The sequence below is a fragment of the Miscanthus floridulus genome, chromosome 9 (genome assembly GCF_019320115.1).
Source record: "Miscanthus floridulus cultivar M001 chromosome 9, ASM1932011v1, whole genome shotgun sequence".
Classification (NCBI taxonomy): Eukaryota; Viridiplantae; Streptophyta; class Magnoliopsida; order Poales; family Poaceae; genus Miscanthus; species Miscanthus floridulus.
Genome location: NC_089588.1, coordinates 69,491,590 through 69,505,715, shown reverse-complemented (window position 1 = coordinate 69,505,715; position 14,126 = coordinate 69,491,590). Strand labels below are relative to the sequence as shown.

Below are 14,126 nucleotides of genomic sequence, written 5' to 3'. Positions count from 1 at the left end.
TGACCAAATTTAATCAATTGTCAGCATACAATAAAAAGTCTAATTCCAAATCAGGGTAAAATCACAATTAGGCATAACAAATAGGGGCAAAATCGCATGGGCATTCATGTCCTTTTGTACAAAGTTTAACACCGTTAGGGGTGGATGACGGAGCAGGGGCAAACTGGTGCTTCGTGAATGACATAGTAGGGGTAAATTCACAAAGTCAAAAAAATAGGGGCAAAATCACAATTTCGATACAAAACAAGGGTACAAACGCAAGAGCCCCTATACGGATGGTTTGGTTGAGCATAAGACAAGATAGGGCACAACACGACCTTATTGCACTTGTGCTTCACCTTCGCAAACAAGAGGAGATAATTCAACTCCCAGAGCACACAAGTCCTGTAGTGCCTCAGCACTCTTAAACTGCAACCCAACCATTCCTACACTAAGAGCTGCTTCAATGTTTATCATCCTGCAGTGGTAAAAATACAAACATGCTAAGGAATCCACATCACTGGTAAACAATGCTAGAGCTGCATCAACAAAAACTAACCTATCATCAATAAAAATGCAGCTTGCTGGATCAACATTGAGTTGATCCGCAGCTTGAAGATAAAACTCCAGCGAAGGTTTGCGCTTTCCTGAATGGTGTAGTGTAATGATCAATCCACAAAATAAAGGAAGCATTTTCATTAAGGAGCTATCATACAAGATTATAATGGCCTAGCAAACATAACAATGAACTAGTACCCTAGTGCCCCGTTGCTCGATTGATAATGCCCAAACCGAAGTACAGAATTAGTTTATGAATGAACGATCTGCATTCCATCTCTAGATTCAAATTTTAAGATCAATTCTATGGTTAGTTCAAACTATTCAGATAGATAGAAGACATAAAAAAACTCAGCCGGTGGGGGAAAGACATAAATCTAATATATTAAGGCAGTTTGCTTTGGCCGCCTCCTAGCCTGTCCACGTCACCTTAAATTTTGTTAGCCGTTCGATCTTCCCATCCGACGACCCAGATTTCGTAAAGCAAATTTTACCGAAAGCGACTTCTCGTGATTCTCCTTACCTTATCCAGCTTCTCACCTGCTTCTCATTGGACTCTCCTGCTTCTCGTCCGAAGCCAGGCAACCAAATATATATCCAGCTTCTACTTCTCCTTCCTGAAACTTCCCAGAATATCTCGCCTCCTCTCATCTCTCACCCCGTCGCTCCTAGCCCCAACGTGGACGCGCGACACGGACACGGCGACAACGGCTGACGCGGCGGCTGCAGCCCTCCTCCTTCTCCTCCCCACCCCGGCGTGCCGTCCAGCCCAGCAACGCGGCTCACTGCGCCAGGCGCGGTCGGGGCGCGACGGCGCTCCCGGCCTGCGGCGCGGCTCCGCCCATGGCCACCGGCGATGGTCGTCCCCGGCCACGACCCGGCGCAACCGCCGCCGCCGCACCCCCCCCCCCCCCCTGCCCGCCGGCGTCAGTTCCCCCGACGCTGCCTCCTCCCTCTGATCCGTCTGTGCTACTGTGCTCCAGGAAACCCTAGCTGTCCGTGCTACAGGTCGGGGCAGCAGAGCACTGACCCCGCCCCGACGGCGGTGCCCTGCTCCCGCATCGAGACGCTCACCGGCGACAGCAGTGGCGGCCATCCGCTGCTCTATTTCTTCCTCCTTGACCTCCCTTGGGCTTGGTACGGTAGCCTAAAAAATCCCCTTTAACTCCTTTGCCACCTTATGTCTCTAATCCCTTGATTTCGCTTTCTGTATGTATGTATTATTTTTACTTACACATACAGTTTGTGTTCTGGAAAAGAAAAACCTAACCATGTCTGAAAGCTTCCTGTTACTGTTGTGAACCTTTTCAAAAAATATACAAGCGTATGCCATTGCTCATCATGTACGTACAAGGGCAGAGGTCACTGTCTTTTGGGTATGTCTAAATACCAAACTAATTTCTGCTCTGATGAATGTGATGTAGCCTTCTGTATGTGTTTTTAGTTTGGCTTTAGTTTTCAATTATACCTCCTATATGTTTTTTACCTGTTTAGAAACATGTGAGTTATGTTTTTAATTAAGATCCATGCTGTTGAAACTGAACCTTCATACGTGTTCTCTTTCATTTAGTTAGGCAATTCTATCTCACAGGGGTGATCGTCCTCTTATCTCGACTAGGTAACCAGTGATCTAAGATGTTGGACTGCAGGCTTCTACATAGAGGGCATCAGTCAGCGAACAGGTAATCAACATCACAGCAAACAATTTCTAAAGGATTCACACGGCTGTCTATCGTTTCGGTGGATCTACAATCCACTGAAGATTTACTTCCGTATAGGCCCTTTCTAATTCAGGATCACGACCATATGATTTAACTATCCACTGAATTCCTTGGGACTGGTTTAGTAGCTGTTAGTTACAGAGACTAGGCAAACAAAGGAAAAAGGCGAATGTTTGAGGTCAAATTTCCCATGCTTACTGTTTTTTTAGGTCTATACAAGATTATTAGCCATTGTTCTTAGTTAATCAACCTTGGTTTAGTAGGCGTTATTTAATTTGATTCCATTCCTAATTGTAATTTGTAGGAATTATGTAATTTAGCTCACAAAATGGTTTGCTAGGCAATTAGGCAGCCTATCAGTCGTTCTCTTCGTATTTAATTCCAGTTCAGTTTATGGTATTTTCCAGCGCTTCTCTCCTTTTACTCAAATGATATTCATTGTTGCAACTTGATATGGGTCCATATAGCTACTGCAGGATTACATGACATTTGGTCATTGTACTATCGGAAACACAAAAATGTGGAGTTACATGAGGTTGCTGCCATAGATTAACATGTATTTTCTAGGCCTTCCCTTGGTATATTTATGGTTGGGTAGAGTAGTATATTCAGATATATGATTCTACTATAAATCTCTGATCAGTATATGTGATTTTCCTATAGATAGTTTTATAACTTATAAAGTTAACACTTAGTTCAGGTTAACCATACTTTGTGTTTTTACTTGAGGATTTTAGTTTCAGGCCATATTAAAATTTTGGTTTATCATTTTTACTGAATCTACATTTTTTTTGTCCAAAAATACTAATACCGGTGTCATTTATACACCAGTTAGGTCCATCTAGATGATTCCAGTTACGGCCTAATTACGATGACTTGCTGAAAAAACTGAATTATGCATTCCAATAATTTCTCCACCTGCTGTGGAAGGTAAAATATTTTCCCAGTAATTTTAGAAAATTGACTGAGGGAGTATGTGGCATATATTGTTTCGAATACTCAGTAATTTTTTCAGTATTTAGCTGCACAACATAGAATGCATTCGTCAGCCTTAGAGCGCACTCTTGATTTTAATTCTTCACTGCTAATTGCAAATCTAGATTTACTCAACCTTGATGCCTTTCTTTGCAACAAAAATATGAAATACAGCTAGCCTAAAATTATGTGGTTCTAGGTTAACTCTACTTTGAATAACATAGAGCACGATGTCCACTTTTAGATTGCCCTTGAATATCTGATACGATGTCCATAGTTCGTTCATGACTTACGGTGGACCCCAAAGAAGGAGAAACTAGGCAGTGCTTTTGGAGGACGGACAAGGTGTTAGCTTCCTATGCTACAAAACCCTCGTCTACCGACAAAGGACAAAATGGACCTCCCTCTATCTAGATTGTTGCCATCCGAACCTTTTTTATGAAAGATATTTGTCTTGATATTACTGACATGTTTTTAAAATTCCTTTGTGCTTATTGTTGTCTATCGAAAACTGACCATACATGTTCCAGGTATTTGCATGTGACCCCGCTTTTCTTTTCGGTCTTGTGAGTTCTTGTTGTTGCACAGGAAAGCAGATGGAGAAATGGTGGCAGCAAAGACAGCAAGTTAGAACAATAGATGGTGAGTTCTTGTTTAACCCAGCCACTTCAGTTGTGTAATTCTTCTTGGAAACATGATAACCTGGAGCGTATGGATTTAATATTTCCTTCATTTTGGTGTGCTTTGCAGGAACAAATACTGAGATACGTCTTTGATTGCTTAGACATAAATGGTATGGTCTACTGTGCCGCGATTGGTGTTGTGCTTCTGTAATATAACCTAGAGAAACAAATAGATCTGTTCCTCAGTTAACCTTTGCTAAATAAACCTACATTGTTACTCGTGGTGTATGCACTGGCCTTGATTATTTCTTATGCCATTGTAAGGTTTAGTTCTTGGGCCACTGAACAAAGGAGAGGGATTGGGCTAACTTTAGAGTTTGCATTTTGGTCTGTTTTTGTGTGACTTCTCTGCTTGCTCATACTTCTCTATACCATCAGGTTGGAGACCAAATGGATGATTTCTTTTATCCTTTATTATTTCGTTGTAGATTCTATTATCTCTTGATGCAAGATGAATTGTATTTAGTTCTTAATTTTTGCATGTTCGGTGTTTGCCTTACTGAATCTAATATCGTCTGGTTTTACTTTATTTCTTACAGTCCGGTGTGTAAACACTAATGTTTCGTGTAGTCCTGCTCCATAAAAGGTACGATGCTTCCTCAGAATAGTCCTCTTATATAATTATGCTGCAGTGAAGTTTGCTTCTTTTAGAAGTAATGGGGGTTACGACAGTAGTTTAGTTGAAGTAAAACAGTAGGGGTTAATGAGGCTTAGCAATTTGAATATGCCCATGAACAATTAGTGCTTAGTAAAATCTAGTACAGTTTCCGATTGTTTTTACGTGTCCATGAGAATTAAATTCATTTGATTTAGTTACATGAAGTCTCGGAGACGAAAGGATTACAGAAAATGTCCCCATTCGTGTTTATTACTAGCCATCTTAAAATTGTACAAACATATCCTCTAGCAAATGTAAGAAACAATTAGGTCCATTTTATGATGCTGATGGTCATTGAGCTACAGTGCTATTTGGGCAAGGTGACCCTATTGTGTTTAGGCCTAACACTTTCTATTTGATGAGCTCTTCATTTGAGAAGCTACTATGAAGGTGTGTACTTGAAATAGAGTGAACAATTCTAAATTGCTTCTATGGTTGCCTTTATTCTCATTTATTAATAGAGTGAAACCTGAGATGCAAGATGCATTAGTTAGGATGGTAAAAACTAATGTTTAAGTTCACTAAGTTATGAATTTAGTTACCTGATTGATCAATGCGTGTAGCATTGACTTATATAATACCCTTTACTTACCCTTAGTTCATTGGAATTAAAAATGTTGGTTCATTTCCAATTTTCCAACTCCCAATGACAAACTCCAGATTTAGTAGAGGCAGTAAGATCAGAGCACCATTTTTGTTCCTTCTTTCTATCTGATTAGCACATACACAGCCAAAGATTACTGACTCTCACCAATGTTTCAACAGAAACACTATTTCTTAGCTTGCATTGAGAGAAAAAAAATATTAGCTTATCGATTTAAGGTAATGCATTGTCTTGTTAGTTTCAGTGTTTCTTACCTGGTTTTCAGATAAAAAAAGGCTTTCAATCCTGCGCTGCATCTTTGGTTGGATAACCGACACGCGCAAGGGCGAGCGTGATGGACTAGTTAGAATTTATTTATCTTGACTAGCAAGATGCCATAGAGAGGAACATCAACAAAGCTCCCAGTTCAGCTCTGTAGCGAGGAAAATCATAGGCTTGGAAGTCATGAAGCTACAGAATGATAGCCAATTTTCTACCATCAATCTGGCTATGGCACTATGCTATGGATAATTACAGCAAATTGTCTTATATAATAACTGTCCCACATACTACCTTCGTCCCAAAAAGAATGTCATTCTAGATTTGGACTAAGTCAAACTTCCTTAAGTTTGAATAGATTTATAGAAAGTCAAACTTTCTTAAGTTTGACCAGGTTTATAGAAAATATATTATCAACATTTATATCTCCAAATAGATTTATTATGAAAATATTGCATGATTCATCTAGTGATATTTCTTAAGCATCATAACTATTAGTACCTTTTTGTATATATTTAGTCAAACTTGAGATTCATCGACTCCTCCAAAAACGAGAATAACATTCTTTTTAGAACAGAGGGAGTATATAACTAATATATATTGTTGGTTAGGCCATGCTTGTGTGCTCAAGGCAATACAACTCGGTTGTCCACATTAAAAAAAAGGCCCAATGGCCAAAACTTAAGTGTCTGTATATACAAGGTGATAAACATCAGCCATGCAATTCTGTTAATAGAACTAATCATCCATTCAGCTCTTGCTTATGATTATACTCCGTGCAAATCCAATATCCGGATTTAGTAGAAATGACCATTCCCCTTATTGGTAGAAAATGGCTGTTTTTGTATCATCTTCAAAGACAAGTGCTCCAAGAAATCACCCTCCCTCCTTTTAGATGTATATATTCTGTATGTACTTAGTCATTAGTGTAGGGTGCTATCTGCACTTTGTACAACTTCATATCCAGCACTTTGGGCATGGCAATAGATCTAAGTTGCATTTCTAACATGGTAACACAGGTCTAGGTTGGGATGGATCCTCACCTGGCCACTGACGTCACTGCCAGCCGGAGAGTCGATGGCGACCTTCCACCAGCGAGCAACTCCACTTTTCACCCTCCGCTCCCAGCTCCCTTCGCTCAGGTGGCCATCGCCTCCGCAGCCCGTGGGAGCCTGCCCGTGGTCGTGGCCTCCATCAGCCACACGAGCTCCGCCCGCAGCTGCCACATCTGCTGGCTGTGCGCACCCTACCCACGGCAGACGCCTTTGCCGACTGTGCGAGGCCTGCCCGTGCCAGCCACGCATCTCCCACCCGCACCCACCAGCCGTCTCCACCGGCTGCACGCTGCATGCCTATGGCAGCCACCTCCACCCTCCTTCCAACAAGCGCCTGCATGGCCTGGTCTTGTGCAGCCGAGTTCAGAGAGAAAGAAAAGAAAAAGAAAAAAAAAGGACAGCAGAGGGTTGTGCCTTGCCTCCATGGCTTCCCTTGGGAAATCCTGTGCCCCTCCTTTTCCTCGGTGGCTGGTTATTTTCAATGGCACCAATTGGGGTGTCACACCCGTCTCCACCACGCAGTGAAGAAGGCGTCATCTCCAGAATATGTATTTATGTTATAGTTTAAGTTGTAATGCGAGTCTATGATGGGCGGGCCCCGCTAGCCAGGGAAGGCTATGTAATAAGCGAACTCTTGCACGGTTGGGAACTATCCTAATGTAGACAATAGAACTCGACAGAAAAGGGCAAGCAGCCCTCTGCTGTTCTCTGATCTGTGATCTCACTGTTCCCTCACGTCGATGGCCATCACTGGCGGCCAAGGGGTGTAACAAATGGTATCAAAGATGGCGTATCCTCGGCGTGGGTGACGAGCAACCACTCTACACCAGCGCTAGTTACCGGCGGCGGCGGATTTCACGATTCGGCACAGCTTCTTCCTCTGCTCTGGCCAGATCCTCGCTTTTCGTGGCCAACCCTCTCGATTTCTTCCACCTTGACTTGGGATCGTCATCCCCGACGACTATTAGATCTCTGTTCACCATCCCTAGCGTTGGTGCTCGTGAGGTCCCATAGGTCCGTGCCGAGGTTGATCCAGTCGATGGCAAGACTCGAGAGTTGTTCCGCCCGGTGAGCTCTGCCTCTGCTTCGACGCTCCGCACACCAGCTTGAAGGATCGGATCCGAATCTGCAACGACTTGCGCAATTGCGAGACGACATCAACTGATACTCGGATTCAGCAATGAGAACCCCGGTGAGCATCCATCGTCGTGCTCCCTATTTCTTGTCTAGCGCATAATCGGTGAAAGTGAGGGTTGCGGGGCGTGTTCCCGTGTAAAATTCCGTAACTTTATTTAACTGATTGTGGCGCGGTGGTGTTGGCAAGGAAGTGTCCTTCTACTCGGGTTGTAGAGCTCTGTCTCTGTGTAAAATTCCTTGGTAGAGCCTCACTTCCAGGTGAAGTCGGCGAATTTGGGGGTGTAGTAGAACATAAGGGAGGTGTATACCAAACCTGTTGCTTCACCCAATCTTCAATCTTTCTGCATCACAGAGGCAATTGGCAACAACGGCTCCCCCTAAGCCTTCCGCGCAGACAACCTTCATACTCGACGCAATGTCGAAGAGTGCTGATGAGAAGAACAGATGGGTCATGGGACCAGGTAATGGAAAATTTCAATCTTCTGTTTGCCCGTGTGAATGACATTGGTTCGATCCAGCAAGAGCTCAAAACTGAGTTGACAGCCAACGAGGAAGAGCAGAAACTCATCTCTGAACAGACCGAGTTAATGGCCAAGCAGTTGCCAGTCTGACCTTACGGCAGAAATGAAGCCTTGTCTGAAAATTTTGATGCTGTTTCCATTGTCTATGAAGAAGAGCCATTACAGAACATTTTTGCCAAAGGAAAACATGAGTTCAAACCTGGAACATCCAAACAGCCAAGAACAAACCATGACTCACACAAGGAGTCCCTCTCTCACCACACTCTGCCCAAAATGCAGTTTCCTACATTTGATGGCTCTAATCCAAGAATTTGGATTGACAGGTGCGACAATTACTTCAACATCTATTCTATTTCAGAGAACTTACAAGTCCCTGCAGCAGTGATGCATTTGGAGGGAAATGCAGCTAAATGGTGGCAAGCTTACAAGCAAAATCATACAGTGAGCACTTGGAAGAATTTCTGTGAGGTGGTGCAAGCCAAGTTTGGGGCTGATGATTTCAGGACAGCCATCAATGAACTCCTCACCCTCAAACAAACAGGGCACTGCGGTTTGACATTACCATGCACAATAGTAACTATGATGAACTCTTTGCATCAAAGTATGTTGAAGGGCTCAAGGAGGAGATTAAGGCCACTGTGGAGCCTCATGTCCCTGTCACAGTGGATAGAGCAGCAGTAATTGCCAAAATTCAGCAAAGAACACTAGAAAGAGGCAGGAGCAAATATACTAAGCCTCAGACCACAACCAAGCCACACCAACCTAGAGTTAAGCAGCAGTCCACCCCTAACCTTCAAAGAATCAGACAGCTACGAGATTATAGGAAAGCCAACAACCTTTGTTACTTCTGTGGTGATAAGTATGAACCAGGTCATCAGGAGGTTTGCACAAAAAGGCAGAAATCTCCAGTGAATGCCTTAGCAGTTAACAATCTGGACAAGGAAGAAATCACTGAGGAAATGCTCAATGCAATGGCTGCAGAAGATGTACTAGCTAAAGATTTTTGCCAGCTGTCACTTAATGCCCTCACAAGTGCAGATACTGAAAACTGTATCAAACTCAAGACTCTGGTTCATGACAAAGTGATGCTAGTGCTACTGGATTCATCAGCTCCCAATTTTTCAAGCTGGCCAACATACCCACTGTGCCAATATCCCCAAGACAAGTCGCCAATGGCCACACACTCACAACAACAGCTCAAGTACAAAATCTTCAGGGGTATATTCAGGGGCACACCCTACCAGTGACATGGTTGTGTTGGACATGAGCCCATATTGTTGTTGTCGGGGACCAATACTAGGGTATCCGAAGAGGAGCTAATAACCATCAACGTTGATTCATTCGAGCGATCAAAAGCACGACTACAGCTCTTGCCAACCCCCAGGTACGCAAGCTCCGCCTTGCCCGGCCTTTGAGGGCTGGCTCCGCCTCGCCCGACCCTTGAGCCTGCACTCCGCCTCCCCCGACACCAAGGCCGCGAGCTCCGCCTTGCCCAACCCCTGGGGGTGGCTCCGCCACGCCCGACCCCTAAGGGCGGACTCCGCCTCGCCCGACCTCTAGGGGGCGGGCTCCGTCTCGCCCGACGCCAAGGCCGCGGACTCCGCCTCACCAGACCCCTGAGGGTGGACTCCGTCTCACCCGACCTCTGGGCGGCGGGCTCCGCCTCGCCCGAAACCGAGGCCGCGGGCTCCGTCTCGCCCGACCCCTGGGGGTGGCTCCGCCTCGCCGGACCGCTGAGGGTGGACTCCGTCTCGCCCGACCTCTGGGGGCAGGCTCCGCCTCGCCCAACACCAAGGCCGCAGGCTCGGTCTCGCCCGACCCCTAGGGGTGGCTCCGCCTAGCTCGATCCCTGAGGGTGGACTCCGTCTCGCCCGACCTCTGGGGGCGGGCTTCGCCTCACCTGACACCGAGACCGCGGGCTCCGTCTCGCCCGACCTCTAAGGGCTGGCTCCGCCTCGTCTAACCTTTGGGTTTGGGCTCTGCCTCGCCCGAGCCTTAGGTTTGCGCTCTGCCTCGCCCGACCCCGAGGCCGAGGGCTCCGTCAACTACTCCAGGTCCAAGCGTATGGGCCTAGGTCAAAGCTCTGACACTAGGAAGGAGACTGGCACGTCTCGATGTAACCCGCGACCACAACGGGCCATACCAGAGGGTTCACATTAGGAACAGCGTCGGGCGTACCGGTGTTGTTCTGCCTAACCCCCGTACGAACACTGACGGGCGCGTCAGTTCACCACGACGTCTGTCAGGACAGGATGGAGCACCATGACCGGCGGACGACGCCTGCACATGGCACCAGTAACGAACATGGCCACGACGTGAAGCTATCCCTGTTGACGTCTACAGGGTCGGCGGGACCCGTATAGAAGAAAAGAACGACCCGGTGATCCTGGAGGACTTCTCCTTCTGGCTCTCCTTTTTTTCCTCCGCTGTAACCCCTGCTTTCCCTTGGCATATAAAAGAGAAAGCAGGACGTCCCATTAGGGGGCATCGAACAAACGATCGAACCAACGATCGGAACTCCTCGCAACACACCACAGCAGGACGTCCCAAACATACAACCGAGCAGCGTCCGAACTCTCGGCACCTGTTCACCCTTTCCATTAGAGACTTGGGACCTGTCCCACTCTCGCCCGTTTGTAACCCCTACTTCGAGCTTCTAGTACTAGTATCACGAGCGGCAGCGTCGAACTGGACGTAGGGACATTCTGCCCGAACCAGTATATATCTCGTGTCCTCTTAGCACACCATCCGAGCCAGACGCACAATATTAGAAATTTACTTGTTGGTAGCAACTCGAAACACCGACAGTTGGCGCGCCGTAGGGGCCTTTTGCGCGTCTCGACATCCACACTAGGCCTCAGATGGCTAATCGCAACGTCAGCTGGGTCCCGGGCGCGCACGTGCGCTTCGGGGACCTAGACTTCATCGTCATGATGAAGAGTTGGCGATCGCTCCCGCCGCCGTCCGACCTCTCCACTTCGCCGGCCTCAACGCGATCGCCGAGGCGCTTGACGAGCTGCAGCTGCACGCACCGGAGGCCCGCGCCCACGGGAGCAACCAGCTCCTCGACTTCGACTACGGTAGGTTGGAGCGCTAGCTCGGCACCTTCCTGGGACCCCGAGCCTTGGGTTTGTGCTCCGCCTCGCTCGGCCTCACGGGAGGAACTCCGCCTCGCCCGACCCCGAGGCCGAGGGCTCCGTCTCGCCCGACGGAGACCCATACCGCCGCCAACTACTCCAGGTCCAAGTGTATGGGCCTGGGTCAAAGCTGATACCAGGAATCGCCATTAGGAATGCGGACTTCATGTCCATATGATGGAATCGCCATCCTTCCTAGACAGCCAGCGCGAGGAAGACACGGACTCACTCCATGTGCGCCACCGGAGAGAACGCGTCGTCGTAGTCGATGCCTTCCTGTTGAACGAAGCCGCGCGCCACTAGCCGTGCCTTGTGCTTGGTCACCGTGCCCTTCTCATCCTTCTTCAGCTTGAACACCCATTTTAGGGTGATCGAGCGGTGATCAGCAGGAAAGTCGACGAGCTCCCAGGTCTCCACAGACTCTAGCTCCTGCTTCATTGCCGCGTGCCATGCCAGGTCGCCTTGCGCCTCAACGTAGGTGGTTGGCTCGCCGTCCTGCGTCAGGTGCTGCTGGGCGAAGAGCCATCGCCTGTCCTGGTGGAGTCCCGTCGCCGATGATGTTCGTCACCGTGCGATAGCGGAGAGGCTCATCGTCGTAGAACGCGTCTAGATGGTCCTCATCATCCTCCAGTGGCGTTGCGTACTCGACCGGAGCTTGATCAACAGGCGGCGGTGTGGCAGTGGGGAAGGCAGGTGATGCAGTAGCCGAAGATGCCACCGGTGAAGTAGGCTGGGGTACAGGTGGAGTGCCAGCTGCCGCCATCGCGCTCCTAGGCTCCCCCGAAGTTGGTGACGGTGAGCGCGGCGGAGCTAGGGACGTTGCCAGCGGCGTTGATGCCCCGGCCATCGATGGAGATGCACCCTGTGCTCCCCTAGCCCCTCCGATCCACATGTAGTCGACAGTCAACTTCTCCACCGCCGATGCCGAGCCCTCTCCCACCTTGGTCAATCCTAGCCGCATCCTTCGTCGAAGACGACGTCGCGTGTGACACACACGCGCTGGGACTCCGGGTCGAGAACGCAGTACGCCTTGGCGCCCTCTGCATACCCGATGAAGACACCCGACCTGCTGCGATCGTCAAGCTTCTTCACCTGGTTCAGCTCCTTAGCGAAGGCGAGGCAGCCGAACGTGTGCAGGTGAGTCACCGACGGTGATCTTCCATGCCACGCCTCGTACGGGGTCTTGCCTTGCATGCTCTTCGTCGGCGATCGGTTTAGCAGGTGAATTGCCGTCACCACCGCCTCCCCCAGTACTTGGCCAGCATGCCGCGCTGCTTCAACAGTGCCCGTGCCATGGCCACCACCGTCTAGTTCCTCCTCTCCACGACCATGTTCTGCTGCGGGCTCGGTGGCTGTGGGAGGCGGTCCTAGTCAGTGGCGTCAACTACGACGACGATCACCGGGCATTGTTGCCCACACACACACAAATGGATCTCAGATTTGGGTAAGCCCAGAGGGCAGCTTGGCCATAGGCCGCTTGGATTGAATCTAAAGTTGCAATACTTGGAATACAAGATGGTCCTAGCCACTGCTTATATAGCAAAGTGGTCTACCTACTCTACAGCATATTCTAACCACTAAAGTGGATGTTGGGCATATTCTTAATACAAGGCTGAGAAGCCTGAAAATAGATGACAGGAAATAGTAGAGACAGAAAAGTAAGATACATAGCAACTAGGCTTAACTGTCACATATGATGCAATTTTGGGTTTTGACTGGCTCAAGAAGCACAATCCTATGCAGTGTGATTGGAACCAGAAAATCTTGGATTTCACACATCAAGGCAAGCACATCAAGATTCAAGGGCTACTCCCACCACCTTTAAAGGCCACACCAATATCTGCTAACAAGTTATACAATGACACTTGGGCTTTTGTCCCAGTTGAAGCTATTCCCTACTCCCTCTCCTTGAACACCACATCAATCACCAATACACCAATAGACCTCCAACAACTGCTGGACATATATGCAGATGTCTTTCAAGATCCACAAACTCTACCACCACCCGAAGCTATGACCACTCCATTCCACTGCTCCCTGGAGCTCTCCCTATCAATGCCAGACCCTATCACTATTCTCCACAGCACAAAACAGAAATTGAAAACCAGGTGAAACAACTCCTCCAATCTGGTTTCATTACCCACAGCCATAGCCCTTTTGCTTCCCCTATATTGCTAGTTAAAAAGAAGGATGGTACCTAGAGGTTCTGCATAGACTAAAGGAAGCTAAATGACATTACAATCAAAAAAAGATTTCTATTACCCATTATAGATGAGATCTTGGATGAGTTAGCTGGACCTCAATACTTCACCAAGCTAGATATGAAATCAGTCTATCACCAAGTTAGGATGCTCCTTGAAGATGAGTACAAAACAGCCTTCAAGACTCATCAAGGCCACTACCAATTCAAAGTCATGCCCTTTGGGCTGACCAATGCCCCTGCCACCTTTCAGTGTGTGATGAACAAAGCATGTGCTACAGCCATTTCTCAGGAAGTTTGTCTTGGTCTTCCTAGGTGATATACTCATCTACAGTCAGTCCCGTGCTGAGCATATCAAACACCTGGAATTGGTCCTCCAAACCTTAAGAGCAAACAAGTTATATTTGAATATGTGCAAGTGCTCATTTGCTCAACACCAGTTAGAGTACTTAGGTGACATCATTTCTGCAAAGGGAGTAGCTACTGACCCAGAGAAGACAACTGCAATGCTGCACTGGCCACCACCAACTAATGTGACAGAGCTCAGGGCATTCTTGGGACTGACAGGCTATTATAGAAAATTTGTCTAAGGTTATGGCATCATAGCCAAACCCCTCACACAGCTCCTCAAACAAAAGGC

At 47.6% G+C, this 14,126-nt stretch overlaps 1 protein-coding gene across 3 annotated transcripts in view; it reads right to left on the bottom strand.

Moving 5' to 3' along the window:
- Positions 1-291: 291 nt before the first annotated feature.
- Positions 292-14,126, bottom strand: part of LOC136482108 (flavin mononucleotide hydrolase 1, chloroplatic-like) — a 48,449-nt gene continuing 34,614 nt past the window's right edge. The window contains exons 6-7 of one of the 3 annotated variants that reach the window (XM_066479355.1): positions 539-626; positions 292-457 (exon numbers count right to left, since the gene is read on the bottom strand). In XM_066479355.1, the coding sequence (XP_066335452.1) occupies positions 319-457; positions 539-626 (227 nt within the window). In that variant the 3' untranslated portion in view covers positions 292-318. Of the gene's footprint in view, positions 458-538; positions 627-14,126 lie in introns of those variants that run through there. The other 2 variants (XM_066479354.1, XR_010764966.1) reach the window with 2 other exon arrangements.